We start from the raw sequence: 21502 nt of genomic DNA, 5'->3' as shown, positions 1-21502 counted from the left end.
CCATGATGGCGTAAATGTCCGTTCAACCTGCCATTGTCTCTGTTGAGGACCCACTCTCGAGTCTGTTGCTGCCTGGGTGGTGTCGAATTGCCCTTGCCTGCCTGCGGGGTTCTGAGTCGCATTTACAATGTTAACTCCCTGATCCATCGCCACGTTGGTAGCAGAGTTGTGCGCATATATTATCTTGGTTTCCTCCTCCTCCGCCATGAAGGTCTGAGCCATCAATGCCGCCGCTTCCAAGGTCAAGTCCTTGGTCTCAATTAGCTTTCTGAAAATCCCGGCATGACCAATGTCCTCAATAAAGAGATCCCTTCACATCTCCCCCCTGCAGGCGTCTGTGAACTTAGAGGCTGGCCAAGCACCGAAGGTCCGCAACGAAGTCTGGAATGCTCTGTCCTTCCCGACGTCAGTGTGTATAGAATCGGTGTCGGGCCATGTGTATACTGCTCGCCAGTTTGAGGTGCTCACCGATCAGTTTGCTGAGCTCTTCAAAAGGTTTTGTCCGCCGGCTTCTCGGGTGCGAGCAGGTCTTTCATCAGCGCGTACGTCTTAGGTCCACAGCTGGTCAGCAGAAGAGCCCTTCGCTTGTCAGCCGTTGCTCCCAGCCAGTCCTTCGTGACAAAGCTCTGCTGGAGCCTCTCAACGAAATCGTCCCAGTCCTCACCAACACAGTACCGCTCCTCTGTGCTACCGGTGACCATTCTCGTGAGTCGTTGATTCCCGTTTCTCGTCACCAAATGTAGTGTCCTTACACACTACTATAAATTCACACGAGGCACATTCTGCAGACAAGGTCACTCTGTGACCTGAACCTTTATTCACAGGACCAAGAAGTGATGACCCTGCGTGGGACCTCCCTTTATATACCTGGATGACCAGGTGAGGAGTGTCTCCCACAAGTTCACCCCCTGTGGTCAATGTGTGCATTTCTTAGGTGTATACAGTATGCAGTGTTGTTACATGAAGGTTACATACATGACAGAATACCTACAATAAATATTCACGAGCTAGGTTAAATGACCTTTTGGTCAAAGCTAGCTGGCTGTCATCGAGTCATTTCTCAGCCACACCTTGTAGAAGACCAGAAAGAAATGCAGCAAAAAAAGTGAAGTCATAGAATCATAGATATTTATGGCACAGAAGGAGGCCAATTGGCCCATCGTGTCTGTGCTAGCTGAAAAAGAGCAATCCAGCTCTTGTCCATAGCCCTGTAGGTTACGGCACTTTCAAGTACTTTTTAAAATGTGGAGGGTTTGTGCCTCCATCACCCTTTTAGGCAGTGAGTTCCAGACCCCCACCACCTTCCGAGTGAAAAAGTTCTCACTTCCCTCTAATCCTTCTCCCAATTACTTTAAATCTATGCCCCCCCCAGGTTACTGACCTCTCTGCTAAGGAGAATAGGTCCTTCCAATCCACTCTATCTAGGCCCATCATAATTTTATACACTTCAATTAAATCTCCCCTCAGCCTCCTCCATTCTTAAGAAAACAAACGCAGCTTATCCAATATTTTCTCATCGCTAAAATTCTCCAGGCCAGGCAACATCCTCGTAAATCTCTTCTGTACTCTCTCTAGTGCAATCACATCTTCCCTGTAATGTGGTGAAAAGAACTGTACCCAGGACTCTAGCTGTGGCCTAACTAGTGTTTTATACAGTTCAAGCATAACCTCCACGCTCTTACATTCTATACCTCGGCTAATAAAGGAAGCTATCCCATATGCCTTCTTAACCATCTTATCTACTTGTCCTGCTATCTTCTGGGATCTGATGGACATGCATTCCAAAGTTCCTCTGTTCCTCTACATTTCTCAGTATCCTACCATTTATTGTGTATTTCCTTGCCTTGTTAGCCCTGACTAAATGTATTACCTCACACTTCTCTGAACTGAATTCCAATTGCCAGATTTCTGCCCACCTGACCAGTCCATTGATATTTTCTTGCAGTCTACAGCTTTCTTTCTCACTATCAACCACACGGCCAATTTTTGTATTATCTGCAAACTTCTTAATCATGCCTTGTACATTGAAGTCTAAATCATTGATATACCACAAAAAGCAAGGGGCCTAGCATTGACCCATGTGGAACCCCACTGGAAACAGACTTCCAATTACAAAAACATATGTCGACCATTGCCCTTTGTTTCATGCTACTGAGCTAATTTTGGATCCAACTTGCCACTTTCCCTTGAATCCCACGGGCTTTTACTTTTCGGACCAGTTTGCCATGTGGTTCACCATGTGGGCCATCTGTTTCTCTCCTGTTGCTGAATGGATATACCCTTCAGTCAGTGCGACTGAGCCACATAGGCCAGAGGTTTGTGCTGGGTGATCTAATCTCAGCTGGAGGGTGTGGGTTGAGGGGAGCAAAGAAAATACCAGTCATGGTTCCCGCTCCTGACTGCCAACCATGGACTCTTGCTGAAAAGTGCAGGTGTGTGGATGTCAGGTGGGGGCATGAATGGGTGTAGCTGTGATACCCCAATGGAAGAATAGCTTGCCAACACACACCATCTAGACTCATGCAGGAAGGGCTACTTGGGTGATAAACCGAAGGCCTTCCAGGCCCCTTGGAATCAAACCCCAGCACCTGAGGAGGAAGGAGGTAGAAATCTAGACAAATTCGAAATAGAAGGAATGAAAGAAAACTGTAGTGTTTTAATTAAGGAGTATTCAGATAAAAAAAAACATAAAAACTGGAAAAGTACAAATATTTAAAAAGATAAACACAGCTGGTATAACAGGCAGTGAAGAGATTCATGAAGTGCCTTTTTCAAATGTACAGAAGAAAGAAGGTACATTAAGCAAAGGCGGTGGTAATTTTAGTCGTCAGTGAGGAACAGACTGCATACAAGAGACACAATAAACAATCATACCCAATCCACTAAATTATTAAACTGAAGACTGATTAATAGATCAGCACACATTCTTTTGGTCATACTTCTGTAATCATTTTGGTTCATCTTAAGTCCAAAATATAAAAATACTTTCAAAGCAGTTTGATATGGTAATATACATCAGTTGCATTTTATTTTGATTGGGCTATTATTTACAAAATTCATGTGCCATTTTAGAATCATAAAATGTTACAGCACAAAAACAGGGCATTCAGTCCATCAAGTCTGTGCCATATGAGCTACCTAGTTTAATTCCATTCTCCTGGTTGCTACCATTACTTAAAAAAAATATTACCCTTCTTCAAACACCTATCTAATTTATTTTAAAAAAAGACTACATAGATTCTGCTTCAACAACCGTTTCTAATCAGTCATGACTCTAGTGTCCCCTTAACCTTGCCAGCTCTGTTGATGAAAACTCCAGCTTTTTTTTTAAAAACACTGTGACTCTCATCTTTGGTAACAGCCTAATGAATTTGCACTACACCTTTTCCATTGCTTTTATATTCTTCTTATAATGCAGTCCCCAAAAGTGGTCATAATACCACCAACTGAGACCTTGTACAAGTTCAACATTATCTCCTTGCTCTTGTATTCTATGCCTCCACGCACAAAAAGAAGGAATTAATTTGCCTGTTTATGGCCTTATCGATTTATCTTTAATTGACCTATCTACAAACTAATGCCTCTTGGAAAAAAAACACTTAGAACTACACTTTCAAAATCGCAACTGTCCAGCCTTTGGCCCTCGATTCACCATGACATTTCTGCAACGACCAATTTGCTTAACCACATCCTCACCACTACCATTGATACCCTAGTCCCTATTAAAACTATTACTCTCTCTCTCATTCCTAGCCATTCCTCCTGGTATGGCCCTCATCTCTGCTCCCTTAAGTCCAAGGAACGCAGACCTGGTGGACAACTGGTTTAGCCATTCACCACCAGATCTGCCTGGAGCACAGAAAGCACTATCGGGTTCTGCTCGTCTCCCAAAACTTCTCACTATTCTACCTTCATTCTGGAATGCAAACATAACCCCCAACTTCTTTTCTCTATTGCAAACCATCTGCTCCGTCTCCTCCACCCTCACCTCCAACAAAGGTGAGGAGCTCATGAACATCTTTGTCGCTAAGATTAAGACCATCCGATCATTTGCCTCTGCTACTTCTTTTTCCCATCACCCGACTCCGCCCCTGCCTCAGCTTCTCCGTTGCCGAAACCATCATCCATGACTTTGTTACCTCTAGACTTGACTATGCCAACGCATTCCTGGCTGGCCTCCCATGTTCTGCATTCTGTAAACTTGAGGTCATCCAAAACTCTGCTGCCCGTGTTCTAATTCGCACCAAGTCCCGTCCACCCATCAGTCCTGTGCTCGCTGACCTACATTGGTACCTGGTCCAGCAACACCTTGATTTTAAAATTCTTATTTTTGTTTTCAAATCTCTTAATGGCCTTGCCTCTAGCTAGCTCTGTAAGCTCCTTCAGCCCCACAACCCTCCAAAATATCTGCGCTTCTCTAATTCTGGCCTCTTGTGCATCCCTGATTTTAATCACTCAATCATTGGTGCTGTGCCTTAAGCTGCCAAGGGCCCTAAGCTCTGTAATTACCTCCCTAAACTTCTCCGTCTCTCGTTCCTCCTTTAAGACGCTCCTTAAAACCAACCTCTTTGACCAAGCTTTTGATCATCTGTCCCAATATTTCCTTATGTGGCTGGGTGTCAAATTTTGTTTTATATTACTCCTGTGAAGCACCTTGGGATATATTAGTGTGTTATATAAATCCAAGTTGTTGTTATTGTATGCATATCAGCTGAAGGAACTGACCTGAATATCAGCCATTACAAAGATACTATAAAGTAAGCTTATATCAACCAGGACAGTATTAGGGTGCTACAATCAGCCTTAACATCTTTCTTTGCACTGGAGGACAGGCTGAATGAAAATTAAACAATAGGCTTATTTACCTATCACTGTGTCATAAAGATAATTTGTCAATACTGTGGTATAGTTGATTCCAATATTATAAACGGGCATAATTAACACAGACGTGAAAAGAGTTGTGCACTTGTACCTCTTGGAAATCTTTAAGCTAGAAGGACTGAATGGTTAAAGCTTTCTTGCTCACAGTATATTTAAGCAAAAAATAAATTGTTTTGAGTGAGACCCCTAGACCAAACATCCATCATTATAATGAAAGCACACAAGTAACAATGCAATTTAGTAGCACGGCAAATTATGTAAACAAATATGAAAAATAAGTTTGTCAAGCGCTATTTCATGAAGACAGTGCCCCTTTAAAATGCCAACTGCCAATCACCGAACCATTTCATTAAGTGGCTCACATCGGACCATTGTGGTTAAATCAATGGGTGGCAGTGATCACGCAGCAGCAAGCGTCGAAAGACATATACTTCATTACATTTTTTTAAAATAATTTGTTATTCGAAGTTTAGGGCTGCACGAATAAATAACCATTTAGTAACCAAGTACACCAAAGGTCACTGTTGAAAAATCAAGCGATAAAAACGTTCTCCCGAATGGAAATGATTGAAATCAATGACAGGAAAGTTGATCCATCACACCATCTGTAACTGCAATGCGACGGATGTGATTTCAGATTTCCTCCTTTAATTTTCTAAGTAGCGAATAGACCCACCAAATCTCACAGCTCAACGAGACCTCTCTCAATAATAACTGAATATTTCGCCCCGCTTCCCCGCAGTACAGGAAGTGACACGTACCGGTTACTCGGATTGATTCCAGCATCCCTGGCAACCTTCCGCGACTGGCGAGTGAAAGATGAATCCACCAGAAGAAGCAGACGAACCCGTTTGAGTCTTTTCCTTCCACTCGCAGAGAGAGACAAGAAAAATGAACGGTGCACAAACAATAATCGGATATATATGTGTCCCCGACTCGACCAATTGTCAGAGACACGGGGCAGGCTTGTAATTTGCACGGAACTCTAGCACTTGCAGTTAAAACTAGCTTTAATCCCTGCGACCTGTAACCGAGACAGCCTGTGCTTCCCCCCCCTCAGTTCCGCAGAGCTGCCGCAGTCTCCGACTCCTCCATGGCGCGCGCCCCCGACTCTCCGCCTGTCATTCTCACGTTCCGCTCTCCAGCACCGACCGCCGTTCCCACGGTAACCCCATTATTGCGTCATAATTCGGTGCTTTGTGACGTCGGTCACTTGGAAATGAACAGTGCACTATACCAAATAACAATTGCTACACTTACACCAGACTCAGAGTATTTTTTAAATTAGGAAATAAAATGCTTGCAATTCAGTAATATTCGAGGCACACGTGCTAGGCAATGACCATCTCCAACAAAAGAAAGTCTAACCACCTCCATTTGACATTCAGTGGCATTGCCATCATCAAATCCCCCACCATCAACATTCTGGGGGTTACGATTGACCAGAAACTTAACTGGTCCAGCCACATAAATACTCTGGCTACAAGAGCATAAGAACATAAGACATTGGAGCAGGATTAGACCATTTGGCCCCTCGATCCTGCTCTGCCATTCAATAAGATCATGGTTGATCTTCTACCTCAATGCCACTTTCCTGCACTTTCCCTTAATATCCAAAAATCTATTGATCTCTGTCTTGAATATGCTCAACGAGTGAGCATCCACAGCCCTATGAGGTAGAGAATTGTAAAGATTCACCACCCTCTGAGTGAAGACATTTCTCCTCATCTCAGTTTTAAATGGCCGAACCCTTATTCTGAGACTGTGACCTCTGGTTCTAGACTCCCCAACCAGGGGAAACAACCACCCTGCATCTATCCTTCAAGTTCTGTAACAATTTTGTATGTTTTAATGAGATCACCTCTCATTCTTCTAAACTCTAGAGAACATAGGCCTAGTCTACTCAATCTTTCCTCATAGGACAATCCCCCCATCCCAGGAATCCGACTGGTGAACCTTTGTTGCACTCCATCTATGGCAAGTATATCCTTCCTTGGGTAAGGAGACCAAAGCTGTACACAATACTCCAGGTGTGGTCTTACCAGGGCCCTATATAAATCCTTCTATAATAAAGGACAACATATCATTTGCTTTTTTAATTGTTCACTGTACCTGCATTTTAACTTTCAGTGATTTGTGTACAAGGACAGCCGGATCCCTCTGAACACCAACATTTCCCAATCTCTCACAGGTCAGGTGCTGGGTATTCTGCGGCGAGTCTCTCACCTTCTGACTCACCAAATCCTTTCCACCATCAACAAGGCACAAGTCAGGAGCGTGATGGAATACTCTCCACTTGCCTGGATGGGTGCAGCTCCAACTACTCAAGAAGCTTGACACCATCCAGGACAAAGCAGTTCACTTGATCGGCACCCCATCCACCACCTTAAACATTCACTCCCTCCACCACTGGCACGCCGTGGCTGGAGTGTGTACCATCTACAAGATGCACTGCAACAACTCACCAAGGCTTCTTTAACAGCACCTCCCAAACCCACAACTTCTACCACCTAGACGGACAAGGGCAGCAGGCGCATGGGAAGACCACCTCTTCCAAGTTACACACCATTCTGACTTGGACATATCTCGCCATTCCTTCCTCGTCGCTGGGTCAAAATCCTAGAACTCCCTCCTTAACAGCACTGTGGGAGTACCTTCACCACGCACACTGCAGTGGTTCAAGAAGGCAGCTCTCCACCACCTACTAAAGGAAAAGTGTTGGTATGATGGCGCAGCCCTGCTTGATGCATTACTGCATCTTCCTTGCTGCAATGCTCCAGCTCACTATCAACAAGCTCCCCGCTGGAGTGGAACTAAACTATAGAACCAATGGGAACCTATTTAACCTACATCGCCTCCAGGCTAGATTCAAGGTCATCCCATCCTCTGTCATCGAACAACAGTACACGGACGATGCTTGCATCTGCGCACATTCAGAGGCCGAACTCCAAGCCATCGTCAACACCTTCACCGAGGAGTTCGAAAGCATGGGCCTTACGCTAAACATCCGTAAGACAAAGGTCTTCCACCAACCTGACCCCACCACACAACACTGCCCCCCGGTCATCAAAATCCACGGCTCGTCCTTGGACAGTGAGTTCCATTTTCCATACCTCTGAAGCCTACTATCGGCAAGGGTAGACATCGATGACAATGCCCAACACTGCCTCCAGTACACCAGCACAGCCTTCGGGTACCTGAGGAAGAGAGTGTTCGAAGACCAGGACCTCAAATCTGGCACTGAGCTTATGGTCTACAGGGCAGTAGTGATACCTGCCCTCCTATATGGCTCTGAGATGTGGACCAAATACAACAAACACCACAAAGCGCTGGAGAAGTACCACCAATGCAGCCTCCACAAGATCCTGCAAATCCACTGGGAGGATAGACGCACCAACATCAGTGTCCTCGCACAGGCCAACATTCCCAGCATCGAAGCACTGACCACACTTGACCAGCTCCGTTGGGCGGGCCACATCATCCACATGCCCGCGCAAGACTCCCTAAGTCAGTGCTCTACTCTGAACTCCCAAATGGCAAGTGAGCCCCAGGTGGGCAGAGGAAATGCTTCAAGGACACTCTCAAAGCCTCCTTGATGAAGTGCAACATCCCCACCGGCACCTGAGAATCCCTGACCCAAGACCGCCCAAAGTGGAGGAAGAGCATCTGGGAGAGCACTGAGCAATTCGAGTCTTGTCGCCGAGAGCATACAGATGCCAACGCAGACAGCGGAAGGAGCATGCAGCAAACCAGGCTCCCCATCCACCCTTTCCTTCAACCACTGTCTGTCCTACCTGTTACATGGACTGTAATTCCCACATTGGACTGTACAGCCACCTGAGAACTCACTTTTAGAATGGAAGCAAGTCTTCCTCGATTTTGAGGGACTGCCTATGATGATGACTAAAGGAAAACTAGGGATGAACATTAAATAACACCCACATCTCGTGAATGAATATATTGAAAAAATGCTTTTTTAAGAATTTTCAAAAAAAATGTGTGTGGGTGTAGGAGTTAATCCAAGATTTAATGTAATAGCTGATCTAATGTAGGTGTAGGTAAGCTTTCACACACAAAAACATTGCTCAGGAGCTAGGACATACTGTGGAGATCCCAGCAGTCTGAAGGTTAAAGGAGATTATGGCGATTGGTAAATCAGGGTTACGAGAGAGGGGAAAAGTGTGAGCATCCTGTGGCATTAAACAGACCAGTAGCAAAAGAGCAAAGAACAATAGAAATACACAGCAGTTTCTATAAGGTAGACAGCCTAGGCGAGGGAAATAATAATTTAAAGCTCTGTAGCTCAGAAGAACAATCCACCCAATTAAAAACAAGGGCATACAATGTGGCCAAGACTAATGGGAGGCCAGAGGATTGGGAAACTTTTAAAAGAGAGCAAAGAACGACTAAAAAAATGATAAAGAGAGGGAAGATAGATTATGAAAATAAACTAGCACGAAATATAAAAACAGATAGTAAAAGTTTCTACAGGTACATAAAAAGGAAAAGAGTGGCTAAAGTAAATGTTAGTCCCCTAAAGGATGAGACTGGGGAATTAATAATGGAAAACAGGGAAATGGCAGAGACTTTGAACAAATATTTTGTATTGGTCTTCACGGTAGAAGACACTAAAAACATCCCAATAGTGGACTGGAAAACCACAAATGTAATTCCCCTATTTAAAAAAGGAGGCAGACAAAAAGCAGGAAACTATAGACCAGTTAGCCTAACACCTGGTGTTGGGAAAATGGTGGAGTTCATTATTAAGGAAGCAATAGCGGGACATTTGGAAAAGCATAATTCAATTAAGCAGAGTCAGCATGGTTTTATGAAAGGGAAATCATGTTTGACAACTTTGCTGGAGTTCTTTGAGCAGGGTGGATAAAGGGAAACCAGTGGATGTGGTGTATTTTGATTTCTAGAAGGCATTCGATAAGGTGCCACATAAAAGGTTACTGCACAAGATAAAAGTTCACGGGGTTGGGGGTAATATATTAGCATGGCTAGAGGATTGGCTAACTAACAGAAAACAGAGAATCGGGATAAATGGGTAATTTTCCGGTTGACAAACAGTAACTAGTGGGGTGCCGCAGGGATCAGTGCTGGGGCCTCAACTAATTACAGTCTGTTAAGTATTGAATAACTCCTCAAGGCTAAGTATGGTGAGCTAGTTCAGGTATGACCTTACTCCAGTTTATTTATTCTCAAAGTGAGGATTCACCATGGCTGCCAACATTATATACATGACTTGCACGTGTCTGCCAGTGACCATTAGGATTCTGACAGTCACGCCCTCCGGTGTCAGGTAAAACCCAGTTAACATACATAACATCATTCCCCCCAAAGTCCTTGGTACAGGTTGTTTTTACAAGTTGAGACGGTCCGGGGCCTTCCGTTCCCTGGTTGATCTTCTCAGTTTGAACCCAAGCTTGGGTGAGTTAGTAGGACCATTGCTGCATTGCGAAGCAGTCGGTTTGACAGGACTGTTGGGGATGGTAGGTTTGTCTTTGTGAATGACACAAGGGTCAACTGATAGTTGGATGTGTGTTGGTTGGTCGATGATGATGTCATCTTCAATTTGTTCTGGGTTGTCTGTGAATCGCAGTTTTATTTGGTCGATGTGCCTCGTGCACGTTTGGCCATTTAACAGTTTGATTACAAACAACCTGTCCCCCTCTTTGGCTAAAACCGTGCCAGCAACCCACTTTGGACCATGACCATAATTCAGGACAAATACAGGGTCATGAACAGCAATGTCACGTGATACGGCCGCGTGATCGTGGTACCATTGCTGCCGTTGCCTTCTGGTTTTGACATGATCACTGAGATCCGGGTGTACAAGGGAGAGCCTGGTTTTGAGGCCTCTCTTCATTAACAGCTCTGCAGGAAGGACCCCAGTGAGTGAGTGGGGTCTTATCCGGTAACTGAGCAGAATGTGGGACAGCCATAAGTAGGGAGCCATAAGTCACACATTTTAGGCTCTGCTTAATGGTTTGGACAGCCCGCTCCGCTTGACCGTTAGATGCCGATTTGAAAGGGGCAGACCTGACATGCTTGATGTCATTATGGGTCATAAACTCGTGGAACTCTGAATTGGTGAAACACGGTCCGTTGTCACTGATAAGGATGTCGGGCAGGCCGTGGGTGGCGAACATGGCCCGGAGGCTTTCAATAGTGGCTGTGGGCGTGCTGGATGACATGATTACGCATTCAGTCCATTTGTAGTAAGCATCCACTACCACTAAAAACATTTTGCCGAGAAAGAGGCCGGCAAAGTCTATGTGGATCCTTGACTACGGTTTGGATGGCCATGACCACAGACTCAGCGGAGCCTCCACAGATGCGTTACTCAGTTGCATGCAAGTGTTGTGCTAATGCACGCATGACTCCAAGTCCGAGTCAATGCCTGGCCACCAAACGTGAGACCTGGCAAAACCTTCATCATGACAATGCCTGGGTGGATGCTGTGTAAATATCACACAAAAGTTTCCCTGCCTTTTTTTGGCATGACAACACGATTACCCTATAACAGACAATCAGACTGAATAGACAATTCATCTTTGCAGCGGCTATAAGGCTTAAGTTCAGCCTGCATTTCCCTGGGAATGGCAGACCAATTTCCATTTAGGGCACACCTTTTTACGCTTGACAGTACAGGATCCTGGCTGGTCCAGGTCTTAATTTGGCGAGCCGTGACGGGTGACCCATCGTTCTCGAAGGCATCCATGACCAGCAGCAAGTCTGCGGGCTGCGGCATTTCCACCCCGGTTGTGGGCAATGGTAGCCGGCTAAGCGCATCAGCAGGGATTTCTGTGACGGATGACATAATCATAAGCGGATAATGTCAGTGCCCATCTTTGGATGTGGGATGAGGCATTGGTGTTTATACCTTTGCTCTCAGAAAACAATGAAATGAGCGGCTTGTGGTCTGTGTCAAGCTCAATCCGAAGCCCAAAGGTATTGGTGCATTTTCCTAACCCCATATAAAGCCTCTTTCTCTACCATACTATAGGCCCTTTCAGCCTTAGACAGACTTCTGGATGCGTATGCAACTGGTTGGAGTTTGCCTGATACATTGGCTTGCTGGAGCACACAACTGACCCCATATTATGAGGCGTCGCATGCCAGCACTAACCGCTGACATGGGTCATAGGGTACCAGTAATTTATTGGACCATAGCAGGTTCCTGGCCTTCTCAAAGACTCTGTCTTGAGATTTGCCTCAAACTCAGTCGTTACCCTTTCTCAGCAACATGTGCAAGGGCTCTTGCAATGTGCTCAAACTAGGTAGAAAGTTACCAAAATAGTTGGGAAGACCCAGGAACAAACGTAGCTCCATCACACTCTGGGGTCTGGATGCATACTTGATGCATCTGTCTTCGAGTCCGTAGGCCTGATGCCATCTGCTGCAATCTTTCTCCCCAGGAATTCTGGTGCCATGAAAATGCACTTGGAGCATTTTAGCCTGAGTCCCACTCTGTCCAGACGACGTAGAACCTCTTCCAGGTTGTGCAGGTGTTCGGTGGCGTCACAACCGGTGATCAGGATGTCATCTTGGAACACGATAGTTCTCAGGACGGACTTCAGAAAACTCTCCATGTTTCTCTGAAATATGGCTGCCGCCGAGCGAATTCTGAAAGGGCATCTGTGGTATATCTGTTGATGCACGTCAGTTTTTTCAAAGATTCGACAAGCTCTTGTGTCATGTAAGCGGGGGTCAGGTCCAATTTGGTGAACGACTTCCCCACCGCTAGTGTTGCAAACAGGTCATCAGCCTTGGGTAATGGGTACTGATCCTGTATCGAGACTTGGTTGATCGTTACCTTGTAGTCGCCGCAGATCCTGACCGTGCCATCATTTTTCAACACGGGGACAATTGGACTGGCCCATTCGCTGAACTCGACTGGTGATATGATTCCTTCCCGTTGAAGTCTGTCCATTTCGATCTCGATCTTCTCCTTCATCATGTATGGAACCGCCCGAGCCTTGTGATGGACGGGCCTTGCATCTGGGCCTAGGTGGATCTGCACCTTGGCTCCCGTGAAGTTGCCGATGCCTGATTCGAACAACGAGGGAGACTTGCTCAACACTTGAGCACACAAAGCATCATCCACTGTTGATAAGGCTTTAATATCGTTCCAGTTCCATTTAATTTTCTCAAGCCAACTCCTGCTGAACAGTGTTGGGCCATTGTCTGGAACGATATATCATGCACAGTTCCATCGAACAATAACTTTACTGCCGTGCTGCCAATAACTGGTATGAGCTCTTTGGTGTAGGTACACAACTTTGCATTGATTGGGCTCAGTTTGGGCCTTTTTGCCTTAGTGTCCCACAGCTTTTCGAAAGCCCTCTGGCTCATTATTGACTGACTCGCACCCGTGTCCAATTCCATGGATACTGGAACCCCATTTAATTTAACCCAGCATTATCAGAGGACTTTTTGTAAAAGAATGTACCCCATACACTTCTTTGTCTTGTACCTCGGGTTGAGTTGCTTGTGCCACTTGATCCACGCTGGATCGATCGACCTCAGCCACGTGGTGTTTTGCAGCACGCTTGCTCGGTTGCGGACACATTCACTGAAGGTGCATCATTGTTGCACAGCCTTTGCACACGTATTGCTTGAATTGACATTGATGGGCTCAATGATAGACCCTGCAATGCCAACAAGGTGAGACTTGATTCACCCCCGATGGTGGACTTTGAGCAGTTACAGGTCGTATGAACGCGGACGAGTAGGCCCTGCCATGTGCAGCTCTGCCTGCCGATGATAATATTTTATGCACAGTACTTGCTGGTGAGTTTCGATGCTGGGAAGATATGTGTTTCGAGTTTTCATCTGTGGACATGCATGTCTGGGCAATTGTGATGGCCCTGCTCAGGTCTAGAGATTCAGTAGCCAGCAGCTTTCGAAGGATAACCTCGTGGCCAATGCCAAGCACGAAAAAGTCCCGCAGCGTTTCCTCCAATGCAGCTCCGAAGTTGCACGGCCCAGCAAGACGTCTCAGGTTGGCGACAAATTCTGCCACGTCCTGGCCCTCGGAGCGATTGTGCATATAGAAATGATACCTCGCCATGATGATGCTTTCCTTCGGTTTAAAGTGGTTCCGAACCAGCGTACACAATTCATCGTAAGTCTTATCCATTGGTCGAGTTGGTGAGAGTAGATTCTTGATAAGGCTATAAATCTTTGACCCACAAACGGTGAGGAGAAGCGCCCTGTACTTAATTACGTTATCGGTTCCTTCCAATCCGTTGGCTACGAAGTACTGGTCGAGGCGATCAGTGAAATCCTCCCAGTCTTCCCCTTCCACGAATCTCTCCAAAATTCCAACAGACATGGTTGTGTGAAAGTTCGTATTTTTAACTCGTCACCAATTATTAAGTATTGAATAACTCCACGAGGCTAAGTACGGTGAGCGAGTTCAGGCATGACCTTACTCCAGTTTTTTTATTCTCAAAGTGAGGATTCAACATGGCTGCTAATATTATATACCCGGCTTGCACGTGTCTGCCAGTGACCATTAGGACTCCAACAGTCGCGCACTCCGGTGGCAGGTAAAACCCAGTTAACATTCATAACACAGTCTATATTAATTAGTTGGATGAAGGGATCGAGTGTAATGTAGCCAAGTTTGCTGATGAAAGAAAGATGGGTGGGAAAGCAAATTGTGAGGAGGACACAAAAAATCTGCAAAGGGATATAGACAAAAATTTCGCAGGTGGAGTATAATGTGGGAAAATGTGAGGTTATCCACTTTGGCAGAAAAAATAGAAAAGCAAATTATAATTTAAATGGAGAAAAATTGCAAAGTACTGCAGTACAGGGGGACCTGGGGGTCCTTGTGCATGAAACACAAAAAGTGAGTACTTGCTGTACCTGCATAATCAGGAAGGCAAATGGAATGTTGGCCTTTATTGCAAAGGGGATAGAGTATAAAAGCAGAGAAGTTCTGCTGCAACTGTACAGGATATTGGTGAGGCCACACCTGCAGTACTGTGTATAGTTTTGGTCTCCGTATTTAAAGAAGGATATACTTGCATAGGAGACTGTTCAGAGAAGGTTCACTAGGTTGATTCCAGAGATGAGGCGGAGATAGACAGATTTTTGAGCGATAAGGGAATAAAGGGTTATGGGGAGCGGGCAGGGAAGTGGAGCTGAGTCTATGATTAGATCAGCCATGATATTAAATGTCGGAGCAGGCTCGAGGGGCCAGGTGGTCTACTCCTGCTCTTATTTCTTATGTTCTTATGTTCTTAAATAATCTACAGCTATGGAACCAGCGAGACAGCCTAAGGAAGGGCCAATAATACAGAATTCTGTAGACCTAAGCAATGAACAAAATATACTTATAAATATTCTGCAGGCAAAAGCTGAGGAAGAGAATTTAATTGAAATGGTGTAAAGAATACTAAGTAGAGAAAACAAAAGATAAATATAGAATTTACTACTTTAAATTTCAAGATTGTGCATTGAATTGTTTTGCCTGTGGGACTACCAACCCTCAGAATGGTCTTTGATGTGGTTTTTTGCTGCTAAGTACCTGTCTGATTGAAGCTAGTAATTGACGGAAAGAGTGAGCCTTTGATGTGGGCAAGCATTCTATTAAAATAATGAAAGATATTGGTGTGTGGTTAACAGGGATTGGAGGGGAAACTTTGTTGTGTATCTGTAAAGCATGCACTCCCATGTTCTAGCTTTATGGTGCACTGGTCTGGCGTCTGGGGTGATGTGTATCACTACTTTGGTACCTTTGAAAATCCCGACACCAGGTTGAAATAGTGACTCAAATTTCTGTAGGACCTGTGAGTATGAACTTTGCTCCAAAGATGACATGGAAGCCTGCTGAGCGCGTCAGCACAATTTTCAGTGCCGGCGGTGCCGGATGAAGTAGTCATAAGCAGCCAACTTGGTGAACAGCTTGCTGCCTGCCAGCGTGGCAAAGAGGTCCTCCGCACTCGGGAGCGGGTATTGATCTTGTAGGGACACCCGATTGATGGTGGCCTTGTAGTCGCCACAGATCCTGACAGAGCCATCCGCTTTTAGGACGGGAACCATGGGACTCGCCCAGTCACTGAATTCAACAGGCGAGATGATGCCCTCTCTCAACAGCCGGTCCAATTCGCTCTCGATCTTTTCCCGCATCACATACGGCACCGCTCTGGCTTTGTGGTGTACTGGCCTGGCGTCCGGTGTGATGTGTATCACTACTTTAGTGCCTTTGAAAGTCCCGACACCAGGTTGGAATAGTGAATCGAATTGTTGTAGGACCTGTGAGCAAGAACTTCGCTCCACAGATGACATTGCGTGAACATCCCCCCATTTCCAGTTCATCTCGGCTAACCAGCTGCTCCCCAACAGTGCGGGACCATTGCCCAGGACAATCCAGAGCGGCAGCCGATTGTTTGTGACAGCCAACATTGCACTGCCTAGTACCGAATGATTTCTTTAGTGTCAGTCCGTAATTGTGTCTCAATACGTGCTAATTTGGGTCTACTGGCTTTAAGTGGCCATTGCTTCTCAAATTGCTGAACGCCCATGAGTGACTGGCTGGCCCCAGTGTCCAGCTCCATGCGTACAGGGATACCGTTTAATAAAACCCTCATCAACATTGGTGGCGTTTTGGTGTATGAACTGTGAATATTCGCCACATGGACCCGCTGAACCTCGGCGTCCATCGATTTGCCCCAAAAGTCATCCTGCCTCAAAGAATCCTCTTCTGGTCCATCCGGCTCATATATTTGTCAAGTAGCAGACTTCCTGCACATTTGAGCTTAGTGACCACTGAGATTACAGTTCCTGCAGACAAACTGTTGAAATCTGCAAGATCTAGCTGAGTGTTTGCACCCACACCTCCAGCATGAGTTAAAGTTTCCATTGTTGGGAACAAAGGGACTATGGCCAGGCACTCCTCGCTGACTGTCCCATTGCCTGCTCTTAAGTACCCTATTAGTGGGTGTCAATGGCCCCATCCCGGGCCGCATTGCCCACTGTGATGGCGTGAATGTCCGTTCAGCCTGCCATTGCCTCTGTTGATCTCCGACTCTGGGGTCTATTGCTGCCTGGGGAGTGTCGGACTGCCCCTGCCTGCCTGCGGGACTCTGAGTCGCATTGATGATGTTGACTCCCTGATCCATCGCCGCGTTAGAGGCAGAATTGCGCACGTATATTATTTTCGCCTCTTCCTCCCCCGCCATGAAAGTTTGAGCTATCAACGCCGCCGCTTCCAAGGTCAAATCCTTGGTCTCAATTAATTTGCGGAAAACTCCCGCATGACCGATTCCCTCGATAAAGAAGTCCCTTAGCATCTCAGCTCTGCTGGCGTCTGTGAATGTACAGAGGCTGGCCAAATGCTATGAAGTTCGGTATGCTCTGTCCTTCACGACGTTGGTGGGTGTAGTATCTGTGACGGGCCATATGTATGCTACTCGCCGGTTTGAGGTGCTCCCCGATCAATTTGCTAAGTTATTCAAAGGTTTTGTCCGCCGGCTTTTCGGGTGCTACTAAGTCCTTCATGAGCGCGTAAGTCTTTGGTCCGCAGCTGGTCAAAAGTTGAGCTCTTTGCTTGTCAGCTGCTGCATCCCCCAGCCATTCTTTCGTAACGAAGCTTTGCTGAAGCCTCTCGACAAAATCGTCCCAGTCTTCCCCAACACAGTGCCGTTCCTCTGTGCTACCAGTGGCCATTCTCGTGGGCCGTGAATTCCCGTTTCTCGTCACCAATGTAAAGTCCTTACTCTACAGCATGAAACCACACGAGGCACATTCTGGGGACAAGGTCACTCTGTGACCATAACTCTTTATTCACAGGACTCCAAAGACGATGACTCTGTGTGGGACCTCCCTTTTTATACCTGTGTGATCAGGTAAGGCGTGTCTCCCACAAGTTCACCCCTAGTGGTCAAGGTGTGCATCGAGGTTGAGAGTATACAGTAATACAGTGATGTTACATTGTGGTTGCATGACATGTTTGGCCTCAAATTTGAGCGGGAAACCGATCACAAGCCCCTCACATCCCTGTTCGCTGAAAACAAAGGGATGAATACTAATGCCTCAGCCTGCATACAAAGGTGGGCACTCGCGCTATCAGCGTATAACTATATCATCCGTCACAGGCCAGGCACCGAGAACTGTGCACATGCTCTCAGTCGGGTACCATTGCCCAGCACGGAGGTAGAAATGGCGCAGTCTGCAAACTTGTTGATGGTGGCGCAGCCCACAGACTTGTTGATGGTCATGGAAGCGTTTGAAAATGATAAATCACCTGTCACGGCCCGCCAAATTAGGACTTGGACCAGCCAAGATCCTCTGCTGTCCCTAGTAAAAAAACTGTGTACTGCATGGGAGCTGGGCCAGCACCCCCTTTGAAATGCAAGAGCCAATCAAGCCGTTCCAGCGGCGAAAAACGAGCTGTCCATTCAGGCAGACTGCCTATTGTGGGGTAACCCCGTAGTGCTACCAAAAAAGGGCAGGGAGACGTTCATCTCGGATCTCCACAGCACACACCCGGGTATAGTAATGATGAAAGCGATAGCCAGATCCCACGTGTGGTGGTCCGGTATCGACTCTGACTTAGAGTCCTGTGTACGGCACTGCAGCGTGTGCTCAGTTGAGCAACGCGCCCAGAGAGGCACCACTAAGTTTGTGGTCCTGGCCCTCCAGACCATGGTCGAGGATCCATGTCGACTATGCGGGTTCGTTTCTCGGTAAAATGTTCCTGGTGGTGGTGGATGCTTTTTCAAAATGGATTGAATGTGAAATAATGTCGGGAAGCACTGCCACCACCACCATTGAAAGCCTGAGGGCCATGTTTGCCACCCACGGCCTGCCTGACATACTTGTCAGTGACAACGGGCCATGTTTCACCAGTGCCGAATTTAAAGAATTCATGACCCGCAATGGGATCAAACATGTCACCTCGGCCCCGTTTAAACCAGCCTCCAATGGGCAGGCAGAGCGGGCAGTACAAACTATCAAACAGAGCCTTAAACGAGTCACAGAAGGCTCACTCCAAACCCGCCTGTCCCGAGTACTGCTCAGCTACCGCACGAGACCCCACTCGCTCACAGGGGTGCCCCTGGCTGAGCTACTCATGAAAAGGACACTTAAAACCGACTCTCGCTGGTTCACCCCAACCTGCATGATTAGGTAGAGAGCAGGCAGCAGCAATAAAATGTAAATGATGGTCGCGCCACTGTGTTACGGGAAATTGATCTGAATGACCCTGTGTATGTGCTAAACTATGGACATGGTCGCAAGTGGATCGCGGGCACGGTGATAGCTAAAGAAGGGAGTAGGGTGTTTGTAGTCAAACTAGACAGTGGACAAATTTGCAGAAAGCACCTGGACCAAACGAGGCTGCGGTTCACAGACTGCCCTGAACAACCCACAGCAGACACCACCTTTTTCGAGCCCACAACACACATCCAAAGGATCAACGTCACCACGCCGGACCAGGAAATCGAACCCATCACACCCAACAGCCCAGCAAGGCCAGGCTCACCTAGCAGCCCTGCAGGGCCAACAACACGCCAGCCCAGCGAGGGCACAGCCAACAGACCAGAACAGACACTTGTACCGAGGCGGTCCACCAGGGAAAGAAAGGCTCCCGACCGCCTCACCTTGTAAATAGTTTTCACTTTGATTTTGGTGGGAAGTGATGTTGTGTATCTGCAAAGCATTCACTCCCATGTTCCGCCACCAGGGAGCTCATCCCCTGAAGTCCCAAGGGATCCCAGCATCCCTTGGGAGCACAGTATATAAGCCGGCCCCTAAGGCCTGTTCCTCACTCTGAATTGTCTTATTAAAGACTGAGGCCACTGATACTTTAAGCTCCCTGTGTGCAGCCTCATCTGTGTTAGGAACACAATAAACTTGACACTGACTAAATGGAAAATAAAGCAACAATAGCGGTATAACAGCAAGGGTAAGAGAAGGGAATCATGCAGGATATATAGTGAACTGCATAAAGGATACATTGCAGGAGGGTAAATGAATAATGGTAAAAGTACATATTTAAATTAGGTTACAGTGTAATATGAAATTCGCTAAAATGGTGTCTGATGACCAGAAGGAACTGGAGAGAATGGTTGGAATTGTACAAAGATAACAACCAGAGTTGAAAAAGCATTTGAAAACGCCAGGAACTCAAACCCTGAAACAGTAATGATAATTGGAAAGGAGAGGAATTTTTTTTGTAGACTTAAAATACAACTTCTAGTACACCTTCTATCCTCACTATGATTTGGGCAACTCTTCAGTTATGTTTTACCTGCTGAGCATTTCCAGCATTTTCTGTTTTTATTTCAGATTTGCAGCATCTGCAGTATTTTGGTTTTGCATTAGTCTTTCATTCACTGCCACTTCTCTTCCAGTAATGCTCACCTTGAAGAAGTTCTGCTTTTCTCTCCGACGGGATTTCCATTTGTCCCTTTTACCTTGTTCATCTTCATTGCTTTCTGTTTCACTTCTTGTGTTTGATCAGGTATCTACCAAAACTCACTTTCACAGCCACATCTCTTTCCTCAGCAACTGTCCCAGGCTCCAACTTATTCCATGTGAATTCCAACTGAAATTCCACCCTTCATGTTTTGGACCTACCCAGAATCCCAGCATTCCTCGAACCACTGCTCTCGCCACAGCCTGAGATCCACACTCAACACCAAGCACTGCCACATGCATGCTATCGACCTCTCTCTTCAGCAGCACCCAACTCACTCTATCACAAAGCTGCCCTGGTCCACAGTTCTATTTCATCCTTCGCCTCATCCAGCGCTTTTAACAAAAATTTTTTTTTCTTCCTTTCAAGTGTCAAGGATTGCAAGCTTCAACAACTCTTGGATATCAACACCCCTCCGGACCCTTTTTCCCCATCACTTTCCTCTGACCCCATCCCTTCTTCCAATCTCACCTTTGCGTGTTTTCACTATGCCTTCCACTCTCTGACTCTGAACAATCAGCCCTCAGCAAAGGGCTCAGTTTCATCCCCTTACACTCCCAACTCAATGACTATCGAGCTCAGCAGGACACTGAGCTCCTCTTCTGTTGCCTCTGCACCCACTTCTTTGGCCAGGAGTCTTCCCCCCACACAGCAGATCCTTTCTCTCATCTTCAGAATTCTCGTTCCACCTGGACCCCGCCCCCTGGTCTCTTACCCTCGCCAGATATTTTAATTGGGAACTGCTGGTGTGACATTGGCCATCTCAATTTCTATAATCCCCTCATACATTCTAACCTACCTCCCTCTGAACTTACAGCACTCCATTATCTCAGAACCAACTTCAAGTTGGAGTAGTCTATAGGCCCCCTAACAGTAGCTACACTGTAGGATTGAGTATAAATCAAGACATAATGGAGGTTGCAAGAAAGACTCGAAGTGAAGGATGAACCAACCGTGGCTAACTAAGGAAGTAAAGGATGATGTCAAATTGAAAACAAAGGCATACAATATTGTGAAGAATAGTAGCAGGTCAGAGGATTGGAACATTTTTAGGAACCAGCAAAGGATTACCAAAAAAATAATAGAGAGAGAAGATAGTTTATGAGAGTAAACTAGCAAGAAATATAAAAACAGACAGGAAGAGTTTCTACAGGTATATAAAAAGGAAGAGAGTAGCTAAAG

General features: G+C 46.2%; 1 protein-coding gene across 1 annotated transcript in view; it reads right to left on the bottom strand.

Moving 5' to 3' along the window:
• Window positions 1-6005, bottom strand: part of LOC139264327 (putative tyrosine carboxypeptidase MATCAP2) — a 66991-nt gene extending 60986 nt beyond the window's left edge. The window contains exon 1 of the mRNA XM_070880612.1: window positions 5643-6005. Within this exon, the coding sequence (XP_070736713.1) occupies window positions 5643-5667 (25 nt within the window). The 5' untranslated portion in view covers window positions 5668-6005. The remainder of the gene's footprint in view (window positions 1-5642) is intronic.
• Window positions 6006-21502: the final 15497 nt, after the last annotated feature.

Source organism: Pristiophorus japonicus, chromosome 5, assembly GCF_044704955.1.
Source record: "Pristiophorus japonicus isolate sPriJap1 chromosome 5, sPriJap1.hap1, whole genome shotgun sequence".
In the NCBI taxonomy this organism is placed as follows: Eukaryota; Metazoa; Chordata; class Chondrichthyes; family Pristiophoridae; genus Pristiophorus; species Pristiophorus japonicus.
The sequence above is the reverse complement of the archived record's forward strand: the minus strand, read 5'-3'. Positions and strand labels throughout refer to the sequence as shown.